Genomic DNA, 10,447 nt, shown 5'->3' with positions numbered 1-10,447 from the left:
CCTGCTGCACTGCCCTCACCTGCTCCTCCTTTCCTCCTGCTTACAAAAGCCTCTTGTGCCTTCTCTCCCCTCTGACACCTGGAGCACCTTTTATGTTGCTCTCCGCTGTCCGTTCTCCTCTGTCCAGGGTGGGGCTCCTTTGTGTACAGATTTTATCTGCCCCGTTCAATGAGATGCATCTACAGTACAGGGTCTCTGCTACTTTTTCTCTTATCCTTCATGACCTCTTCCTATTAGTTGAAAAAATACTAAATTAATGTGATAGTCCTCTTTGCAGATAACAGAACCAACCTGGCTGAGATTAAACAGCCGAGCTTATAAGCAGAGGGTTTAGAATTTAGGCTCAGGATGTATGTTTCGTGATCCCCAAGCCTATATTCTTTTCCTCAACCATTTGTCTGTCTTAAAACTTCAAGTGCTGCTAAGAGACCAGGTGAGGAGGGGAAGTGAACATGTGTGCTAATACACAGAGGCTCAGAGGACCCAGGGATACACCAGCTTTTTTCTTCTTTGGGAGCATTTGTGAAATCATTTTCCTGTGTCATGATTTATCTTCCCTACTCTCTTGATGGGAGACCAGAACCCAGTGTGCTGAAAAGAGATCTGGCTGGCCCTTTTGCCTATTATTGATGGTGAATAAGTACACAGAGATTGCTAATGCTACTACCACAACAACAGTTTATTTTGTAAGCACAGTTCTCATTCAAAAAGTAACATTTAAGTATACCCTGCTTTTATTAGGTATATTATATATTGACATTTTAAAAGTGGTTGTGTAGTTTGGGCGTGGTAGCATACACCTGTAATCTCAGCACTTGGAAGGCTGAGGCAGGAGGATAACCATGAGTTTGAGGCCAGGCTGGGCTGCATAAGTGAGTTCAAGGCCAGCTTGAACAACATAGTGAGACTCAGTCTCAAAACAAACAAAAAAAGTGGTTGTGTATATATCCTATCTGCAAATTTGTATTATGTTTATAAAGAGTTGTAGTGTGCAGTTGCCATCAGACCACCACCAGACAACATTGTTCTACTGTATTTGTCCTCCAAATTTTTTTTATTGTATTTGTCCTCCAAATATTTTTACTATACCCACGTTAGCTCCTTTCTCTGCTATGAGACTGGGTTATTCATAGCAATCTGCCAAAGTACCCCCCGCCAAGATTCCCTTTGAATTTGTAAACTAAGAATAATTACAAGTAGTGTATTTACTAAGAATATCTGTAGTTTAACAACATATAACTCCACATGAATGACTACTGGTACATTACATTCACTGATTTAAGTGGAAAAGGAGATACTTTTAAAATATTCTCCATATTTACAAAAAGTACATTGCAATGGCAACCACCTATTGTGTGTAAAAATGAAACCTACCCTGAACTAATGGCTTTTACAAAGTACCTTGTCATATAAGGATTTCTGGTTTTGTACGGTTAAGATTTAACTTCACAAATCTCTCAGATTTTCCCTTTTTCTCTGTATTAAATCTAAGGACATTGCATTTGTCTCCTTTCATGAAAATGTGAAAATTACCAAGGACCATACCAATCCTTTCTCTTCTTATTTAATTGTCTGATAAAGCTGAAGTTGAAATAAAAAGACATTTTAAAATTAATACTTTCCTTGTACTAGGTCTTTCAATCACCCCCATTCTCATAGTGGTAACTTGGTAGACTTACAGTGGATTTTTTTTGTTGTTTTTTTACTCTATGCTGTTTAAACTTTTGTCTATAGAGTACATTCCTCATGTCACAAATTTTGTCTATACAAGCCACTAGGATGAAAGTGTCTAGAAAACCAACAAGATGGCTCCCAAATGTGTTTCACATTCCTTTGAATCCCCTTCATTCTTTGCTGCTAATGATATATACAAAGAGACAGGAAATGAGTCCACATGTGTTACCTTTGAGAAAATAAGACCACGGACATAAACTGGTGACAGTAGTCCAATGGGATGAGACACCTTAACTTGCTGTAGATGGCTATGAATTCTGCAAACTGTGGACCCATAGTGAGCAAGCTAATAAGGAGTTCAAAGTCCTCACGAAGGCGTGTGAATGCTTATAGCCAACTGATTACATTTATTTTGTACTAAGCAAAGGAGAAAAGAAAAACACTCTATAGTCTAGTTACTTCCTCTTTTGAAGAACCAAAAAGGCAGCAAATATAGTTGAAAAGAGACAGACAGACTGCGCTCAAGCTTGCAATAGGTCTGGAGAGTGGAAATTCTCTCTTGGGTATGATCTGTGGCTCCTCAGGAAGGAGTGTTGGTGTAGAAAGAAGCCACTTGATGAAGTCCTTTAACTTGGTAGCCTTGAGGAAAAATGTCCACTTTCCTCCATGAACAGAAGTTAGCTTGATCCAGGTACCAAAGTCTGGGTAAATATTAATATTTGACTTTGCTCTTTTAAGGCTTCTAGGTACTTTTTGGGGATTACTTTTCCTCAGAGTTTTAATCTTTGGAGAGATTTCCTTTTCTTCAGGATGCTCAGCGGGCTCTGGATAACTAGGCACTTTCCTTGGTTCTGCTGTAGAGATTTCAGAGTCCACACAAGCTGTGGCATCCTTCATAGTTTCCAGTTGTATAAATTTGTGAAGCAGTTCTATAATTTCTTTATCTTTTTCTCTCTCCAGAACTTCTAAACAATATATGCTGGCCCCAGATTTCTGGTTTTCCAGTTCTGCCACCTTGTTCTTTAAAGTACTTGTGTCTTCTTTTACAAGTAGGACATCTTTAGTGGTTGTGAATTGTTTGTCTTCATTAGCATTCAGTCTGGTTTCTAGGGCCTCTACCTGCTTCTCATAGTGGTCAATCTTTTCCTGGACTTTTGATACTGCACTGACAATGTCAGTCATTTTGCTGAGGAGTTCAATTTGGGTAGTTTTAATATCTTGGAGCAGTACTTTAAGATTCATTTCTTCATCTGAACTGATGCTATTTTGGTCACAGTCATAAGTCATTGTTGGGTATCTGATGGTTGAATCTTGGTGCTGGATCTTACATTTTTGATAAACATTTTTGAGAGATTGCCTGATCTTGCAAAGATTTGAAGTCCACATATATCCAACAGCAGCTTTTATCCTCTTGGTACGAAATTTGTACATCTTTCATTGTGGAATAAGATGCAGGGTGTGGTGAAGTGTGACAAGAATCACAGAAAGAGCCAATGTCAGGATGAAATGGCTTTTCTCTTACTGTTTGCTGGATTTCTTTCTGGGTAACATCATAGAATGCCCAAGGGAGAACATCAAAGACAGCAACAGACACTCTTAGGTGGTAACTTCTTCCAAGACAGACTGAGAGCTCTGTGAAACCATGGTCAACTGCAGGGACCCCTTCCCATGATAATCACTGACATCATCGTGATGTCACAATGGTTGCTGGCTTAGAACACATATAAGCCTATCACAGTAGTCTCAAGATTTTTGTCATAGGACACTTTTTTCACTTGTAGAAATTACTGAAGACCAGAAAGCTTTTGTTTATGTGAGTTATACCTATCAATATTACATTATTAGAAATTAAAACTAAGAAAAGTATTAAGATATTTGTTTCTTACATAAATAAAAATCCATTACATGTTAACTGGCATATTTTATGAAAAATAATGCTATTTTTATGGAAAAATAGTGATGAGTGGCTTATTCTTTTATGCATCTGCAAATATTGAAAATAAGTGGACTCCTGGAAGATGCATTCTCATATCTGTTTCTGCATTTATAATATATTGTTTTGGCTGAAATATATGAAGAAAATATGGCATTATGGTGGTACGTAACCAGATAGGGTAGAGTATTTCACTAGCTTTTTCAGATAATTGAGGGTGTTATTTCTTCTTGTTCTACCAAAATTTGACAAATGACAACTTTTTAGAAGTAATGAATAATGTATGATCTTAGGCCAGATCATTTAACATTCATATTCTGTTACTTCAAATTTCATTGACCCCTCTTTTCATTTTGAATGGATGTATAATAACACGCACTGATCATTAGGAAAATAATGGTTCATGGCAATGTGTGGATCTTCTAAATATTGATTCATTTTATTATAAAATATCAATGTGTCATATTCATTAATATCACCACCAATTTCAGGAAGGTCTTTGAGTATTAGGAAGCGTTCATGCTGAAAGAGGTAGACAACATTTTTTTTTCAAAATTCTAATTTTAGTTTAAAAGCTTGAAACTTTTCAACAAGTTTTCAGACTTGGTGTTTTGTTAAAATAAGGCTATCTACATGCAGCTTTTGTTCTAAAAGTGCTTGTTAAACATCTAAACATAAATACCATCATTTGCTGTCAGTTATTTTTCCAAGTATGTAAATGGTATTCTAGGAAAAAAGTGGCTAGCTCAGTTCGTACATTCTGTATGACAAACATTCCATTTTGGTAAGCAGCAGAAGTGCTTTATGTGTACATTATAACATATGTAATATTAAAAAGATGTTAGAAGGTCAAATTTAATACTATTAAAATTTTTTTACTGCTTAATCAAGAATATTCTTGAGTGAGATTTTTTTTTCCCCTGTGATTGTTTTTGTCTTCGGGTTCTCCCAAACTTTGTGTACTCATAGTTGGGGTTTTAGGAGATGATTGGATCATGATATTCCTCAATGGATTAGTACACTGGTGAGTTTATTACTAAATGTTATGTTTGGAGGTGAAGCCTGGCTGGAGGAGGAGGTAGGTCACTGTGGGCATGGCCAGGAAGGGTATATCTCGTCTATAATGCTATAAGCAATTCTCCTCTGCCATTCCACCCTGTTTAGAGCCAGCCAGTTATGGTCTGAAATCTCTACAAACTGTGAGCAAAAATAAATTTTTCCTTTTTAAATTGTGGGTGTTGAGTATTGTGTCTCAGTGTTGAGAATCTAGATAAGACAGATATTGGTGCCACAAAAGTGGGGTCATTCTTGTGACCATGTATCTTAGAGGCCTTCAGAAATGGTTCTTGGGAGGAGTTTGGAAAGTTTTAAACATTCTAGCTGGAGAAGTCGCTCTAGAATGTTGTAAACTGAGCTTGGTGGAGATTCTGGAAGCTCAGAAGACCAGAATGCAATTCAAAGGCAGACAGTAAAGATCAGGCTGAGGCGATTTTAATTGGGAACAAAGACTTTAGTGGTAGTTGGGCTCCAGTCATGTATGTTATGCTCTGCCACAAAATTTGTCTACATTTTGCTTAAAATCCTGAACTTTGTGAAGTGGCTGAGATTAAGGGTGGTGGATTGATTAATCTAGTGGAAGAAATTTCAAGGCAGCCAAACATTCAGGCTGTTGCTTGGCTATTGTTGGCATTGCTTAGCCACTTTTATCTTGAGAGTTAAGAGCAAAAGGTACAGCTGAATGATTAAAAATTTTTAATTTGGCCAGAAAGGAAGCTCCAGTAAAGTTGGATCATGCAAAGACAAAGTAGACTAGAATTTTGTTGCTAAAAGGATTAGTACTAAAAAGAAGTTAAAGACTTTGAATCTGGACAATGCAAAGGATTACTTGAGGGCATGTGAGGAATCTGAAAAATTCTACTTACTCTTCATAGATCCAAGGGTGAAAAAATGGAAGACTTAGCTTTGAGAAGGAAGCTCCAGCACATCATGCTTCAGAATAGCAACAGCCTAAGTAGTAAGAATCAATTTCCCAGGATTTAATTTACCTTGCTCAGTCATCCAGGCCCTCAGATTCCTCTGCAAGTACCAGGAAGATGCAAAAAGGCTCAGCTACTGCTCAAGCTCAGACAGACCTTGGTGTTATTTGTGTGGCACTAGTTTTATATACACACAGAATGCAAAAATTGTGGGGTCAGGGAGGCTTCTACTCACATTTCAGAAGAAAGTCTGGGAGGCCAGCCAATGTGCTCCTGAGAGATCAGTGTGTTGAACTGCAAGTGTGAAGGCAAAAGTGCAGTGGAGACCCCCAAAAAGTGGAGAAACCAGGAACACAAAACGTCTGGGAAAAGCTGCAAGCAGTGAGCAAAGCTGGCCTAAGAGAGAAGCCGTGAGGGCTGCAACTACCAGCAGTGCTGTACGAGTGGTACCGCTCAAGTCCTTTGGTATTCACATCTCACCACAATCTGCCCCAAGGTATTGACTATGGAACTATGGGATTTAATGTTTGCTTTGCTGGATTTTGGTCTTGCATTAGTCTCATTCCTGTCTATTTTCCCCTTTGGGGATGGAAATGTTTATCCTGTGCATCTGTATATTGGCAGTGTTGAAGTTTTTGATTTTTATGGGGGCTCAGAGAAAAGTTTGACTTAAATCTTGAAGGACACTTTGGACTTGGACTTTTTAGCAACATGGAAACTGTTAGGACTTTGATAACTCTTAGAGATGGACTAGATGTGTTTTGCATAAGGAGGTACACATGAATCTTTTGGGGGCCAGGGGCAGAAATATCTGTCTTAGTTACTTCCTCTAATTTTAGTGGTGGTGTCACTACTGGTAAATTGTGTTGCCACTGATTTGGTTTGTGCTAAGGAATCATTAGTTTTACCTACCATTGAGTTTGCAATGCAATTTTCAAATGCAAATTAAAAAGACAAATATATCCTAGCATTACTTTAAAATATCTTTGCCCTCATGGTCCACAATATGCCACACTTTGAGAACCACTGCCTCGAATTTTAAAAATAATATCGTACATTTTTAAGTGTCTTTTTATAGGCTTTTAAAAAATAATAGCTCCTGAAATCTAAACCTTTTGAAATACTGAATAATATTTTCTATTTTTATATATTGAGGTAAATTTTTAATTTCATTCTTTGAACACATGAGACAACATTTTGGAATTAAAATGACATGCTATCCATATGTCTCTCACAGAGCATCCCTTTTCATTCAAGAGGATTTTTGCTGTCTCTGGATTGATGCCAGTTTCAACTTCCTACTAAATCATTTCTCCTATTTTTGCCAAAAATACAGGGTAGGTTTTGGCCTGTCCTGAACTAAGCCAAAAGTAATTTAAGAATTTTGGCACATCAACAATGACTGGGGTTCTGAGTTATTCTCCTACCTTGGAATTTCTGTTTAGTAAGCTCTCCAAAATGTCTGGAAGCATTTCCAAACTCTGGCTGAGGAAAAGTGCTCTCCAGTAGGCAGGCCACTACTGGAATGGCACTTGGGACCACAAAGGCTAGCACCCAGCGCTGTGTCACTTCCCTAGGTAAAGACCATTTTACCCGTCAAGGCTCCAATGGGCACAGTGCTTAGGGCCTGTGAAGTTCTCAAATGAAAACATTTGTGACCAGAAAGGGGGAATAATGGGCCCTGAATACTAGAAGAAAGCTGCAAGATTGAAACAATAAATGTTTAATTAAAATCTCTGTGAAATGTACTATATCATCTTCACTACTTGCTAAATTTAGTATTATTACTATTTCATCACAATTTCAGAAGTTTTGTAAATCAGGTATTCTTGCTTTACAAGAATTCTCAGTTAAATTAGAGAGATTATGTGTAGTAACTACTGCCTCTAGGTTAATGACAGCCAAGTCTTATTGGGTGTCTACCACATAGTGTTATAAATATTGCCTTCTTTAACACAAAGTTCGGATATATCACATAACTTTCCTAAGGTAATACAGATAAAAACTGGGCAAAACCAGTTTTCATTTTCTTATATTCTGCTTTAAGAGTATAATTGTTTTGCCTCTACTGCTATACAGTCATGTTGAAAAAAATGCTTGTTATATCTTGGGAAGAATGGAAATATTTTAATTCTTTTTTTCTGACCTCTTTTTTTTAAATTTTAAAGAGAGAAAAACAATGAAAATGATAGAGAATTTCAAAACAAGATAATAGAAACTTAACAATGGTTATTATATTGCGTATTGTTATCTGCAAAGTAGTTGCTCAGATTACCAGGTACAGGCATGCAAAGCTGATCAAACAATATAAGCACTAACTGTTCCTTTCAATGAACTAATAGAAGTTAGTAGTACACTTATCTTAGCTATCTTGTATATATATATATATATATTTAAATTATCACTTCCTTGTTTTCTCCTTTCCCCATCCCAGTTGTTCTTTCCTTTTGAGCAGTTTCTATTTATGAAAGATTTCTTTTTATTAAAACTTTGCTAATATGAGACATTTTTAGCTGATTTTTGTTTAGCAAAGTTGTTTTGAGGCAGAACTTCGCAAAAACCTCAGAAGCTGAACTAGCCCTAATTCACAAACAAAAAGGAAAATTAAAAGTTTTTCTGTGTGTTTATGGGGCATACTGGGGATTGAAAGAAAAGCCTTTGCACTGAGCTATATTCCCATCCCCTTTTCATTCATTTTTTAAAATTTGAGACAGGCTTTCTCAGTCACTAAGTTGCCCAGGCTGTGCTCAAAGTTGTAATCCTCCTGCCCCAGCTTCCCACAGGGCTGGGATTACAATTTTATGCCATAACACCTTGTCTGAGAGGTTATTCTTGCCTTACTATGGGAGGAGTATGACAACTGGAATAAAAAAATTCATTTAAATATTTCAACCAAAATATTCCCATATGCTAATTATCTTTATAAAATAAATTAGTAGATTTAATACAAACATAAACCCACTGGATTTCTAGTAGAGTTTTTGCTTATTGTTACTAAAGGGAGCCTCAACCTACAGGAGTCTGTCAGACAGTAAAAAGCTGTGCAGGGAGGATTTCAGCCTATCTATCTGGGTGGAGTTAGTGGAATGGTCAAAGAGTGAATGAGCAATGGGAAAGAGCTGACTTCCCCCTTCGAGCACTTGCTAGGCATACACAGACATTGGGAATAAAATAACACAGCACACTGGAGCCTACTGGAAAACTTGTTGAGGAAAAATGTACTCCAGATGATGGTGTTAATGGGGGTGGTATTTGGAATCAGAAAGGGTGTTCAAGGCTGTCCCATGACTAACTCTGATCTTAGACTGGTTACTAATCTCCCATAGACCTGAAAAATAGGATGATAGCAGGACTTATTTTGTAGACTGATTTTGAAAATTAGAGGGCTCAATATTTGTAAATTCTTTTCCTCCCCCTCCCTAACCACCTCCTTCTCACTTCTCTTCTTTCAAATGAAAGGAGGAAATGGTTAAAGCATCAAGCTTTAGCTCAGCTACTCTCCATCTCTTTATCTGTCTTTCTTTTCAATGAGCAAGACACAGAGCATGTGGTGCTTGCTCTTAAATACACCATGAAGCTAGAGCACCACATTGAAACCAATAAGCCAGACAAACCAGCACTCTCTCCTACTATGGAATTTCTCAGTTAGCTGTGGCATTAGGCAGGCTCACATAAATAACCTCTGGAGAGGTAGTCCTAATAGTAAATATCATTTATTACTAGACAGTGCTTTTGGTACACGGGCTATAATTTAACTATCATTTAACAAAGTCAAGACTATATAAAAGCTATCCTAGTTTACATTATTTTTAGTATGCTTTCCTGAGTGAGAGAGAATGTGTAGTTACAGCTATTCTGCAGGCAACTGGGCATTATTTGGGACCTTTTTGTTTTCCTTTAATGACTTATTACTCACGTGCGTACACAGAGTTGGAACTGTGCAAAGGCATTCAGTCTTTTTTTGCCCACACAATATGGGGGCCAGGTCTACGGGAATCTGTCCCCCACTTGAATACCACCTAGCATGTGCGGGGTAGGATAAATGAGGGAGTAAGAAGCAAGAGAGTGCCAGGCTCATACCTGGAGCATGCCTACAATGCCAGCACTCCACAGGAGGACAGCTGCAACTTTGAGGCCAGCCTGGGCCACACGGTGAGCTCAAGCCTAGCCTAAACTACATAGTAAGACCCTGTCTCAAAAAAAAAACCAAAAACACCAAGCCAAGAAGCAGGAAAGTCTTCAAATTTTGACCAGAGTAGCTGATCCAAAGGAACTAGAATGCATTTATTAGCTTAACTCTGCTGTTTCATAAGTGAGATTATGTATGAAGGGCCTAAGGGTAAAACCATCTTCTACTTAGCCATGAGAAACATAGAGAATGGGATTAAAGTCATTTTTCACTAGACAAAGACAGGGAAGGAGGTAAAAGCAAAGACGTAGTGTTTGTAAGCAGACAGGGTCTGAAGCAGTGTTGACACGTGATGAGCTGGAGGAAGTGCAAGAGCTCAGGGACAGACACCTGGCCGGAGGGACACATGGAGCGTGTGAAAAGTCCCTGTCCCCTCTGCTGTGTGAATAAATGTCAGTGATGACACCTCAAAATCATATGAGGCTGGAAGCCAAAGAATATGATGAGCACCCTCAAAGAAATGCTTTCTTTTACATAATATGTGGTAGTGATAGTTCATTTTCCCACTATGATTAAAATTCTGTAGTCTCTTTCTGGAATGCTTTCCTTCTCTTAATGATCCTGGCAAACTTCTCCCCATCCTCTGGGACTCCTCCAGTGGTCCATAATATTGTCCCTTCCTTCCTCTCTCTCTCCCTTCCTTCCTTCCTTCCTTCCTTCCTTCCTTCCTTCCTT

The 10,447-nt window shown here is 38.0% G+C and overlaps 1 protein-coding gene across 1 annotated transcript; it reads right to left on the bottom strand.

The window, feature by feature from the left end:
- Positions 1-2,052: 2,052 nt before the first annotated feature.
- Ccdc54 (coiled-coil domain containing 54) lies at positions 2,053-3,336 on the bottom strand. Its single transcript, XM_005386345.1, has one exon. The coding sequence runs from the start codon at positions 3,103-3,105 to the stop codon at positions 2,119-2,121; it is 987 nt and encodes a 328-aa protein (XP_005386402.1). The 5' UTR covers positions 3,106-3,336; the 3' UTR covers positions 2,053-2,118.
- Positions 3,337-10,447: the final 7,111 nt, after the last annotated feature.

Source organism: Chinchilla lanigera, unplaced genomic scaffold, assembly GCF_000276665.1.
Source record: "Chinchilla lanigera isolate Chin_1 unplaced genomic scaffold, ChiLan1.0 scaffold00026, whole genome shotgun sequence".
Classification (NCBI taxonomy): domain Eukaryota; kingdom Metazoa; phylum Chordata; class Mammalia; order Rodentia; family Chinchillidae; genus Chinchilla; species Chinchilla lanigera.
This window is presented reverse-complemented; position numbering and strand designations above follow the sequence as displayed.